The sequence below is a fragment of the Pogoniulus pusillus genome, chromosome 36, assembly GCF_015220805.1.
Source record: "Pogoniulus pusillus isolate bPogPus1 chromosome 36, bPogPus1.pri, whole genome shotgun sequence".
NCBI classification, from domain to species: Eukaryota; Metazoa; Chordata; class Aves; order Piciformes; family Lybiidae; genus Pogoniulus; species Pogoniulus pusillus.
Window position 1 is genome coordinate 10,948,621 of NC_087299.1, and position 12,792 is coordinate 10,961,412.

Below are 12,792 nucleotides of genomic sequence, written 5' to 3' on the forward strand. Positions count from 1 at the left end.
AGCTCAATCATTGAGGTTTCTCTCTCGGCTGTGGCTCGCAGGCGCCTGTGCGGCGGCCGCTGGCTCGGGGCGCTGCCTGCTTTTTTCCGCGTTGTGCCTATGGCTTCTTACGGATCTTGGATTTGAACTTCGTAGTTGCTGCCTGCAGCGGGAGCCAAGTGCTAAGCTCGGGGTTCAATTGCCTGGTTGCATGCTTGGGAGGAGGAACGCCGTTGCGTTTCTCTGTCGTGTTCCAACCGGGAGCAGCCGGGAACGGGGGATGCGGCGGCGTGCGGCACCTGATAGAGAGGAGCTCTGGGAGAAGCCTCTGCGAATCTGTTCAAAGAGTCTCCTCTGGGATTCTCTGCTGCAGGATTTCCTCATGCCCCATGGACACCAGGAAAAAGCTGTTCACCGAGAGAGTGGTCAGGTGCTGGAAGGAGCTGCCCAGGGAGGTGGTGGAGTCTCACTCCCCCTGGATGTGTTTAAGGGTCGTTTGGATGTGGTGCTTGGGGGTATGGTTTAAGGTGAATCTTGTAGAATAGGGTTCTAGATTGGACTTCGTGATCCTGAGGGGCTTTGCCAGCCTGCATGTTTCTGTCATTCTGTGATCCTTGGGTTTGTTTTCCTTCCCTGGAAGAAGAGGGAGAGGGAGGGAATTTTCTTGGCTTTGCACTGATATAGAATTGTTTGGGTTGGAAAAGACCTCTCCCTGGAGTGCGTCCTGGAGTGGTGGGGAGGTGACCCTGCCTGTGGCAGGGGTGTTGGAACTGGATGATCTTTAAGTCCCTTCCAACCCCAAACAGTCTACAATTCCATGCTCATCCAGTCGAACCATGAACCCAACATCACCATGGCCACTAAATCACACCTCACAGTGCCATGCCCACTGGGGTTGTTTTAACACCTCCAGGGGTGGGGACTCCAAAAGCGCTGTCATTTGCAGAACACCCTTGCGCAAACTGCCTTAGCTGGATCCTCCTCCACAGGTTAATCATCCCCCTGGGAATTGCACACTGTTATCTCCCAGGGGAAACAGCTTGCAAGGAGAGGGTGAAAATGAATTATCAGGGGAGTGGAGGTGGGGAGAAAAAAGAGCAATTAGCAGCAGCCACTTGTGGGGTCGTGTGGGGCTTTATGTGGCCAGGTAAGGGACTGAAATGGGATTTGCATGGTAAGTATCACAGGGTAGACAAGTCCCTTGCCTCCCACAGAGAGGGATTCCATCTAAGCAGGAGAAGGAACTTCTTTGCTCTGAGGATTTCAGGGCCCTGGAGCAGGCTGCCCAGAGCAGTGGTGTAGCCTTCATCTCTGGAGACTTTCAGGAATCACCTGGACATGTTTCTGTTGGATATGCTGTAGTTGTTCCTGTTCTCTCATGGGGGTTGGACCTCATCAGAGGTCTCTTCCAACCCCCACCATTCTGTGATTCCCAGAGGCTGGAAGGGGTTAATGATGCATTTATGCAGCACATACACACACCCCCTCCCCCTACATCCACCCCCATGGAAGGTGCTTTTGGCTATGGCAAACTTTCACGTCTTGCTTTTCTGCCTATATTTCCAGCAAGCCCTTTGGACTGCCCCAGAATCTCCAGTCTGGAGCTTGACTGTTCCTTGTTAGTGACTTTATTGCTGAATAATTTCCAGGATGGGATGTTGCCAGTTTTCAGATGGGAAGCATTTCAAGTATGCAAACCAGATTTGATGCTTTCCTGGCGCAGCTGCTGGGGGGGGGAGGGTAGGGTGCCGGGGGAAACTCCCTTTCCCTGTTCCACAAACCCTCCAGAAAGGAAGCACATGGTGGGGGGACCTTGGCCAGGTTAAGGAGAAACAGCTCCCCCCATATTTTATCCCCAGACTGGTTGATGCATGAGGACAATGGGGAAAAGACCCAACTGGGTTAGCTCGGAGTATGAGTATTCACTTTTGTATTTGTATTTGTAGCTAATGTGCATGTGAAGGGATTTATGTACTTCTTTCCCTAGCCAGGGGCATGGGGCAAGCCCAAGAAACCCCTTTAGATGAGTTGAGTTGGTTTTCTCTGCGTGCTCTCTCTCATAGGGGAGAGAAAAGCAAACTGTTCACAGTGTCGTATGAGTCATTCTGGATCATGATATCTGGATAATAGGGAGGGAACTGGGCTGTTCAGCCTGGAGAAAAGGAGGCTCAGGGGAGACCTTTTGGCTCTCTACAACTGCTTGAAAGGAGATTGGAGCCAGATGGGGCTTGTTCTCATCTCCTAAGGAACAAGCAGTAGCATTTTGCTTGGTAACAAGGAAGGGCTTCTCGGGGATGTAATGGTTGGAGGATGTGTTGGGAATCCTGCAAGATTGGTCGGGCACTGGAACAGGCTGCCCAGGGAGGTGGTGGAGTCCTCATCCCTGGAGGTGTTCAAGCAGTGTGTGGATGTGGCACTTGGGGACCTGGATTGATTAATGGCCATAGTAGCTGTAGGTTGATGGTTGGAGTTGATGATCTTAAAGGTCTTTTCTATGACAAGAGGAAGTTGATTCAAGTCACCCCCACAGGGCAGTTCTATCTTGGTCATGAGAAACAATTTCTTCCCCAGAAGGGTTGTCAAAGCCTTGAACAGGCTGCTCAGGGCAGTGGTGACATCCCCATGCCTAGAGGGGGTTTCAAAGCCATGGAGATGTGGTGCTGAGGGATGTGGTATAGTGGTGCCCTGGCAGTGCTTGATGATCTTAAAGGTCTCTTCCAACCAAAACAATTCTGGGCAGAGCACTTTTTGGACATGCGCATAGTGGTGGTGCACACCCAAAAAGTGTTTAGCAGGAAGAGGACAGTGAGGTTGCCATGGGTGGAAGGAGCAGAAGACCTCTTGGTTTCACCAAGTAGGACGTGCAGCCTTAGGAAAGGAGCGTCTCCTGGTGCCTGCTGCAGAGGGCAACTGACTGGGGTGTGCCAGGATGCCCTTTAAGGGGCATTATAGCTGCTGGCCTTACATCTGTGGAAGTTGTGATGTGGGTCTGCAAAGGTATGTGAGCATCATCATCCCCTTTGCAGTCTCACAGCAGGGGCTGCTGAACGTCAAGGACATCCTGAAGATGTCCATGGGTGGGGGCAAATCTCTGAAGCTTCTCTCTGAGGCATAGTGGAGCTTGATAGCTCCACGAGTGAGTGGTCTGGGTGGGGAACTGCTTCTTGGGTTATTTTCACCAGTATCTATTATTATTTATTTTTAACTTGATAATGCAAAAAATAGAAACTAACACCCAGTGGAGAGCCCTTCCACCTCCTCCTGCTTTAATGGCCATGGTGGTCTTGGGTGAGTGGTTGGATTTGATGATCTTAGAGGTCTTTTCCAACCCAAATGATTCTGTGTTCTGTGTCTACAACTACCTGAAGGGACATTGTGGGGGCTGCTGCTGGGGTCTTCTCACAGATAATTGGACACAGAACAAAGGGGGAGGGCCTCAAGCTGAGGCGGTTTAGATTGGACAGTAGGAAAAGGTTTTTCGCAGAGGGAGTGGTCAGGGACTGGGATGAGCTGCCCAGGGAGGTGCTGGAGTCACCCAGCCTGGGTGTGTTTCAGGGTGGTTTGGATGTGGTGCTTAGGGCTATGGTTTAAGGTGAATCTTGCAGAGTAGGGTTCTAGGTTGGACTTGGTGCCCCTGAGGGGCTCTGCCAAGCTGCATGTTTCTGTCATTCTGTGGTTCTTTCCTTCTTGTCCCTCCACTGTAGAGCTGGGGCTGTGCAAAACAGTTTTGCGTGTTTGGGGCGGGGGGGGGGAGTTTTGCCTGGGCTTTGAATTGGCTGCCGGGAGCCGTCGGTCGCTTCCTGACATTGTGTCTCCTCTTCCTCCAGCGCTGCTGCGGGAGGAGGTGGCCCAGCTGCAGGAGGAGGTTCACCTGCTCCGGCAAATGAAGGAAATGCTGACGAAGGACCTGGAGGAGGCGCACGGCAGCAAGTCACCAGAGGTCCTTTCGGCCACCGAGCTGAAAGTGCAGCTGGCGCAGAAGGAGCAGGAGCTGGCGCGTGCCAAGGAGGCTCTACAGGGTAAGGGCTGTTCCTCCCTCTTCTCCTGGGTGAACCCTAGCCAGAACCAGGACCACCTCTCGTCGGGACCCTAAAGTTTCCAGAAGTTAATTAGAAGGGGAAGGCAAACTCCAGCCTCCTTTTTTATCCTGTGAGGGTGACAGAGCACTGGAACAGGCTACCCAGGGAGATGGTGGAGTGTCCCTCTCTGGAGATATTCAAGAGCCATCTGGATGCATTCCAGTGTGATCTGCCCTAGGTGATATTGCTCTGGCAGGGGGGTTGGACCAGATGATTTTTCAAGGTCCCTTGAAAGGAAGGGACCTCCATAGATCATCGAGTCCAAAACCACTGCCAAAGCAGGATCACCTAGGGCAGGCCACACAGGAACATGCCCAGGTTGGCTTTGAAAGTCTTCAGAGAAGGAGGAGACTTTCTCTCTGTGGACCTAGTTTTGCTCTAGCAGGGGTGTTGGACAGAACCCTGGATCAGGCTACCCAGGGGAGTTGTACAGTCTCCCTCTCTGGAGGTATTCAAAACTCACCTGGACATGTTCCTGTGTGTTCTGGTCTAGGTGCACCTGTTCTGGCAGGGGGGTTGGACTGCATGAGCTTTCGAGGTCACTTCCAGCCCCTGACGTTCTGTGATTCTCTGAGTCTGTGACTAGATGATCTTCTGAGGTCCCTTCCAACCCCACCATACTGCGAACCCGTGTGGTGGGAGGTTTGATCACAGGGCTCCCCAGAACACCCTCTCCCAGCTCCCTCCCCAGGAAGGACCAAGGCTGAGAAAGGGGACATAGAGGGTTTGCAGCATTGCAAAGTAATTCCTCCATGGCTAATTAAGAGAGCGGAGCCAGGAGAGCAGCTGAAGTGCAGCTGGAGCTGTTTGTGAGGTGGGAATGGGTCGGATTTGAGCCCCTTGGAGGTTCTCGGTGAATTGTCCTTATTCCGTGTGGAATTATCAGGAATGCTGCAGAAAACAGAGGCTGAGGGAACAGTTGCCCAGGGAGACTAGGTTGTTTAGTCTGCAGAAGAGGAGGCTGAGGGGAGACCTCATCACCCTCTAAAGCTCCCTGAGAGGACCTTGGAGCCAGGTGAGGGTCAGACTTTTCTCCCATGCAACAAGTGGCAGGGCAAGAGGAAGCAGCCTCAAGTTGTGCCAAGGGAGGTTTAGGTTGGACAGGAGGAAAGCTTTCTTCACAGAAGGGGTTAAGCCCTGGCACAGGCTCCTCAGGGAGGTGGTGGAGTCATCATCCCTGGAGGGATTTAAAAGATGCATGGATGTAGTGCTGAGGGATGTGGTTTAGTGGTGCTGGGTTGGCAGTAGTGGTGGGATTGTGAGCTCCAGGCAAGAGGTTGGACTTGATCTCAAAGCTCTCTTTCAACCTTAACAGTTTCACGGTTCTATGGCCTCCTCTTTTCCTCTTGCAATGATTTGGTTCTTGTCAGGGCTGTGCTCTCCCTCCAGGCTATGCAGAGTAAAACGCCATCATTGCAGCTTGTCCCTCCCAAAAACGAGTTGCGGAGAAGTTTGAGGAGGACAGTTTGTTAGCAGGAGCTGGGAGGATGATCCTGAGCAGGGAAGAGCTCTGCTGTGTCAACCCCCGGCAGTGCCACAGCTCTAAGTATCATCTCAAATCCCCAACATGCCGACTGGAACTTGCACTTGTCAGCTCTTGTTCCCGGATTACCAAGAGAGGCTGTCAAAAGTTTTCACCCTCAGAGCCTGTGCAGCACGGGGTGGGAAAGCCCCAGTCCACTGCATCTCGTTACAGGCTTGATGGGGCTCTGAGCAACCTGATCTGCTTGGGGGTGTGCCTGCTGACTGCAGCAGGGTTGGGCTAGGTGAGGTCCCTTCCAACTCAGTGCATTCTATCATCTCCTTCAGGTCTGGGATGCTGAGATGTACAGGACAAGGGCAAGGGATTGAGCTGAGTCTATATTTGGGGGCAAGTGGGATAAGAAGAATCATAGAATGGTAGGGGTTGAAAAGGAGATTGTTTGGTCCAGCTACCCTGCCAGAGCACAATCACCTAGGGCAGGTCACACAGGAATGTGTCCAGATGAGTCTTGAAAGTCTCCAGAGGAGACTCCACAGCGTCTCTGAGCACCTTCTCAGTGCTGGAACTTCCTGGGTTCCAGTTAGTGTCCATTGTCCCCTGTCCTATCACAGGGCAATGTGCCCTCCACCCCTCAAATATTGGTAAACAGTAAGATCCCCTCTGGGGCTGCTTTTCCCCAAGCCCCTCAGCCTCACCTCCTCACAGAGATGCTCAGGGCCCCTCAGTGGCTTTGTAGCCTCCACTGGACTCTCTCAAGCAGTTCCCTGTCCCTCATGAACTGAGTAGCCCAGAATTGGACACAGTACTCCAGATGTGGTCTCACCAGGGCAGAGTAGGAGAATCTTCCTTGATCTGCTGGCCACACATAATTGATTTTATCACTCTGCTTTACAAAAGCATCCTTAGAAATTAATAACACCCAAAAAATGTCCAAAATCTTTCCTCCCTCATGCCATCATCAGCAGGAAACACTCTGGAATTAGAGAAGAAAAGCCTCGACTGGAGGATGTTTGTTCCACATGGACAAGCAGAGAGAAGTGCTGATGAATACGGAAAAGCAGAATGGTTTTTAAGTCCTTTTTTTAGCAAAATATGACTAAAGGGACATGGTTTAACTTGGTTGAGTTAGAGGCTGAGAATGGCATTGGCTGCCCAGGGAGGTGGCAAAGTCTCCATCCTTGGAGGTGCTCAAGAAATGTGTGGACATGGCACTTTGGGACATGGTTTAATGGCCGTGGTAGTGCTGGGTTCACAGCTGGGCTTGATGACCTCGGAGGTGTTTTCCAACCCAAACAGTTCTGTGGTCCTATGAACTTAAACATCTTTCTCAGCCACGATGATTCTGTGGGTCTATGATCCTGAGTGGTCTGAGAAGCTGCAGTGAGGTCCTGTGTGTTTCTGTGGAGGGTAGTGGAGAGGAGAAATGAGTTTGGCTGGAGAATTGTGAGTACTCAAGTAGCATAATGTTGGCTTGTTCTGAGCTGCAAGGATTTGGTTTTCCAGGACTTGTCTGCAGGTGTGATGGCTGGGAAGAGGGAAGCTCAGCATGCGCTAGGAAAGGCACATAACAAGAAGTCTGGGGAAGTTCCTTCCCTCCCCTGCAATACTGGAAAGCTGCAGAATGATTTGGAAAAGCTGCTGTATCCCTTGGGCTGGAGGAGCTGGGCAGCAGCAGAGGCTTGGTACAGAGAAGGGGAATGTGGAAACAGAATCAGCAGCTGGAGAGAAAAGAATGCATCTTTTTTTTTTTTTCTTTCAGTGAGAAATTGTCTGTAGGGAAACACAGCCAAAAGAGGAGGGAAAGCAACAGTGACTGTGCCTGGCTCATGCTTCTGCTAGGAGAAAAGTCTGTGCAGAGAGGGGTTTGGAGAAGGAATGGCTCCCTGCTAAGGAGCTGCAGGATGGGGCATTGCAGGGAGCTTGGGAAAACTTGGCCATGCTGTCCTGTAGCTCTGGGCTTTGTGTTGGTCATCTCTAAAGAGCAGCTCCATCTCTGCAAAGCCTGTGGTCCTTGCTGGAGCATGGCCTGTGGCCAGCACCATTGCCTGCTGCACCCCTGTGCCCAGTGTGTGCAGATGGGGGGTCCTGGTGCATGTGTGTGTCAGCAGATGGGGGGTCCTGGTGCATGTGTGTGTCAGCAGATGGATGTCCCAACTCCCCCCAAATGAGATGTAATAAATATTTATAAATAATCTGAGGGCTGGGGGTCAGGAGGGGGGAACAGGCTCTGCTCACTGCTCCCTGGGATAGGACAAGCAGCAATGGATGGAAGCTGCAGCACAGGAGGTTCCAGCTCAACACAAGGGGAAACTTACTTCCTGTAAGGGTCCCAGAGCACTGGCACAGGCTCTCCAGAGAAGTGGAGTCTCCTTCTCTGGAGCCTTTCAAGGCCTGTCTGGATGTGTTCCTGTGTGACCTGAGCTAGATTGTGTGGTCCTGCTCAGGCAGGGGGGTTGGACTCAATGATCTCTTTGGGTCCCTTCCAACCCCTGACATCCTGTGAGTCTGTGATTCTCTGAGGCCCACCTTAAGTCCTCAGCAGAAGTTATTAACCACCTTTCTGCCTATTGAGAGGCTGGGTTGGGAAGCCCTTGGCCTCCTAATAGGCTGTTTCCAGCCTGAATGCCGCCACAGCAAGTGCCCCACAATGATTTCTTCTTGAAATTCAACATCACACTCAAAGTTCCTGCCCATGTTGAACCTCCGCACACCCAGCAGCAAGTGCTGGCTCTGCCCAACTCCACATAATGTTGACATCTTCCATGTCAGGACCTTCTCTGCAGGTAGTGACAGCTGCTCCCGAGGAGTGCAGGCACCAAAGCCAGGAGTGATGCTGCAATTCCTGACCAATTTTATGGATTAGTCGTGGTGACAATATGGAATTTCATGGTTGGGATGAGAAACAGGAGAAATTAAGTGGATTTTAATGGGACAGGACCAGCTTGTGTGACCCTCTTGAGTTGGGGCATCACTGAGTCTTGAACGGTGCTCTCTGAGGATGCCTTGGTCCCCATGTTAGGAAATAAGGATATGATTGCTGAAGTCCCCTCTGATTCTATTCCACGTTGCACAGAGCACAGGTAGCTGCAAGTGGATGGGAGTCACAGGCATGCTGCTCTTCAAGGGCGTGTTGGGACTGCTCTTCTTGGCTTGCATTTGGGCTCTGCCACTTCACTCTGGGAGCTGGAGGGGAGGCAGAGATGCTGTTGCTATGGTCCAAAAATAGCTGGTTTTCATCAAATGTATCACCTCCAAGGTAGTTATTATCCATATGTTCTCCAAGCAAGGCTGGGCTAGATGAGACCACCGCCAGCTCATTTTCCCTGGCTTTAAGAGTGACTATCAATCATAGAATCACAGAGTGTCAGGGGCTGATAGGGACCTCCAAAGCTCATCCAGTCCAACCTCCCTGCCAGAGCAGGGTCTCCTGTACCAGATCACACAGGAATACATCCAGGCAAATTTTGAATATCTCCAGAGAGGGAGACTCTACACCCACCCTGGGCAGCCTGTGCCAGGGCTGTGTCACCCTCACAGGGAAAAAAATCCTCCTCATGTTGAAATGAAACTTCCTATGCCTCAGCTTCCACCCATTGGCCCTTGTCCTGTCATCAGGCACCACCCAGCAGAGCCTGGCTCCAACCTCCTGGCACTCACCTTTACATCTTTATAACCTCTCAATCTCCTCTTCTCCCAGCAGCACAGCCCCAGCTCCCTGAAGCTCTTCTCCTAACAGAGATGTTCCATTCCCTTCATCATCTTTGTGGCTCTGTGCTGGACCCTCTCAAGCAGCTCTATGTCTCTCTTAAACTGGGAGGGGGGGCAGAACTCGACACAGTACTCCAGATGTGGCCTCACCAGTGCAGAGCAGAGGGACAGGCTAACATCTGTCCACCTACTAACCACAGCCCTTCTAATACACCCCAGAATGGCATTACCCCTCTTGGCCACCAGAGCACAGCCTTCCATCCAGTAGGACCCCCAAACCCTTTTCCCCTTCACTGCCTTCCAACAGGTCAATCCCCAGCCTATCCTGGTCCCTGGGGTTGTTCTTTCCCAGGTGCAAAACTCTAAATTTGTCCTCGTTGAATTTCATTAAATTTCTTCCTGCCCAACCCTCAGCCTGTCCCAAGTCTGGCTGAATGGCAGCACAGCCTTCTGGTGTGGCAGCCACTCCACCCAGTTTAGTGTCATCAAAGGGAGGGGTGACATCTGGAGCCCCTGTCTTAGGGGAGGAAATGCCTGCTAGCTAAATCCCACCCAGAACCTGCTAGATAGTGAGGCCAGACAGTAGCTGTGGGGGTGGTGGCACCTTCAGTGGTGGTGCCCTGGGTGGTTTCATCTGTGATGCTGCCCTAGGCAAGGCTGTTCTGCTCAGGTGGGTGTGTTGGAGTGATTTGGTTTCAGCTCGTTAGGTAAAACTGGAAACCAAAGGCACTGAGAGGGTGTGTGGTGTGGATTTTTAATTGTTTGGGCTGTGAGAGGACCCTAGCACAGAACAGGTCCTGTTACTGCTCTGTGTCCATCATCCTCCTGAAGGAGCAATGCTCAGGGGACAGATCAGGTGGCAGGAGGTGGAAGCTCAAGTGACAGGAGCGTAGGTTGACCTCGTTGTACAGGGAGATTGGGTGGGTGATGAGTGCTGGGGAGGCGTTCACAACAGCATTCCCAACTCATCTCTTTCTGCTGGTATGCCTGACAGGGGGCCTGGTGGGTCACCCCCCGACTTCTGCCCTGTGCTTTGGGTGGGACTGAAACATGAATAATGCAAAGAAGCCACATGAGATCAAGACTTTTCCACTCCTGATGTGTGGGCTTAGGGTTTCTTGCCTCTGTTCTTGGGTTTATGGAGAGGTTGGAGGTTTTGCCAGATCCCACCATGCAAGTGGACACAAAGAGAGTTGATTTAACTCTTCCTAGGGGGTTGGAATTCACAAACCTGGCCATGGATTATAGGATTAAGGACAAAAAAACACAAATTCACCTCCTTGGATGGTCCTGATGGGCAGTGAAAACTCACTTCAGTCCTCCTTGGCTGCCTTTGCCAACTTCTTCTTCTCCTGCTTCCTTTCTGTAATTCACTATTAATTTGGTTTGGAATGAAGTTCTCAAATGCCTGATTAATTTTTAATTAGCTTAGGAACTAAGCTCTTTCGAAGGTGGGGGGGAAGTGCTTTAATGTTAGCAAATCTCTCAAATATGAAACAAAAGCTGAATTGTCCTGTTGGGTTCATAGGAAAACATCTGCTCTTGCAGTCTGCCAGCTCCATCACCTTCTGCAGTCCTGGTTTGCTGTGGCTGTTGGTAAATACTCAGCCTCGGTAGGTGGTATCTACTCTTCTGATGTTGAGCATTTCCACTGGGTTGTTTTTTGCAAGCTTATGAAGTGTTTTCTGGAAATGCTGAAGAATTACAGAATCCCAGAATGGCTCAGCTTGGAAGGGACTTCAGAGATCATCTACTCCAAACCCCCCTTGCCATGGGCAGGGACACCTCTTAACTAGACTTGGCTGCTCAAAGCCTCATCCAGCCTGGCCTTGAACACTTCCAGGAGAAGGCATCCACAATCTCTCTGAGCAGCCTATTCCAGAGTCTAACCACTCTTGTACTGAAGAGCTTCTTCCTCAGCTCCAGTTTATCTCTGCCCTCCCTCCACTTCAAACCATTCCCCCTTGGCCTGTCTCTAGACACCCTCAGGAAAAGTCCCTCTGCAGCTTTCCTGCAAGATCCCTTCAAGTGCTGGCAGGCAGCTCTAAGGTCCCCCTGGAGTCTTCTCTTCTCAAGGATGAATACCCCCAGCTCCCTCAGCCTGTCCTCCCAGCAGAGCTGCTCCAGCTCTTGGATCATCTTTGTGGCCCTCCTCCAACAGTTCTGTGTCCTTATGCTGGGGACACCAGAACTGGCCACTAATTAAAGCAGGTTGCCTTCTATAGGGGATCTGTCATTTAATTAACTTAATTAAGAGCCTTTTCTCACCTCAGGCATCAGAGAATGCAAAAAAGTGACTTAAACTTTTATAAAAGCCTTAATTGTGTTCTTCTACTTCAGCACTGGGGAGGCCACACCTTGAGCCCTGAATTCAGTTTTGGGGTTTTCACTCCAAGAAAGACATTGAAGAACTGGAGCAAGTCCAGAGAAGGGCAAGGAAGCTGGGGAAGGATCCGGAGAACAGGGCTGGGGAGGAGCACCTGAGAGAGCTGAGGTTCCTTAGTGTGGAGAAGAAGTTGAGAGGTGACCTCATTGCTCTCTACTGCCTGAAAGGAGGTTGAAGCCACGTGGAGGTGGCTAACATGCAACAAGTGACAGGACAAGAGGAAAGAGACTCAAGGTGCCCCTGGGGAGGTTCAGATTAGACATTAGGGAAAATTTCTCCCCAGAAAGCGCTCTCAGGCACTGGCAGAGGCCGCCCAAGCTGGTGGTGGAGTTCCCATCTCTGGAGAGATTTAAAAGCCAGGTGGATGTGGTGCTGAGGAACATGGTTTAGTGGCAGTGGCTTAGCAGCAGTGGTGGGATTGTGAGCTCTAGGCAAGTGGATGGACTTGATGATCTCCAAGGTCTCTTCCAACTTCAACAGTTCCATGATTCTAAGTACAAATATGTCATGAATCATTTGAGGGCTTGAAAATTGAGGTTTTTTTTTTTAAGCAGGGATGGGGCCAAGACTAACCCTGCCCAAAAATGTTTCAAAGGACCGAGAATTCCACCTCTAGAATCCACTTAATATGTCCTCAAGTCACAGCCAGTGTGGTCAGTAACTTGGGGTGCCCGCTTCCATGGGGTGCAGATGCCAGCCTAGTGTGGTTCAGAGAGCCTCTCAGTTATTTTTTCTTTTTCAGCATGTTTGTAGTTCCTGGGAAATAACTGGGCAGGGGAAGGGTTATTGTTAAATACATCCAGGCAGCAGCAAAGGCCCTTTTTAAAAGCACTTGGATGTGGCCTGGTGGTGACTGTTTTTAGAAGCCCTCTGTAGTAATTTCCCAAAGCTGGAGGAAAAAAATAATTAAGGAAAGTCCCAGTGTTGGAAGGGGCTGAGTTATCCCAAGAGGAGCCACAATCATTGGAGTGGACGAGGGAAAATGACAAGACAATGATCTGGCTTAGGGAGATGGTGGAGCCACCAGCTCTGGAGGCATTCAAAGCTTTGAGTAGATGTGGCACTACAGGGCATGGTCTGGTGGACATGGAGGCGTTGGGTAAAAGATTGGACTTGAAGAGCTTAGGGCTCTTTTCCAGTCATAGTGATTCTGTGAT

General features: G+C 51.1%; 1 protein-coding gene across 5 annotated transcripts in view; it reads left to right on the top strand.

The window, feature by feature from the left end:
- The window catches only part of KAZN (kazrin, periplakin interacting protein), a 265,843-nt gene that overhangs the window by 242,634 nt on the left and 10,417 nt on the right, over nt 1–12,792 (top strand). For all 5 annotated transcript variants that reach the window (XM_064172329.1, XM_064172332.1, XM_064172331.1 and 2 more), the window contains one exon: nt 3,807–3,998. In XM_064172329.1, the coding sequence (XP_064028399.1) occupies nt 3,807–3,998 (192 nt within the window). The remainder of the gene's footprint in view (nt 1–3,806; nt 3,999–12,792) is intronic.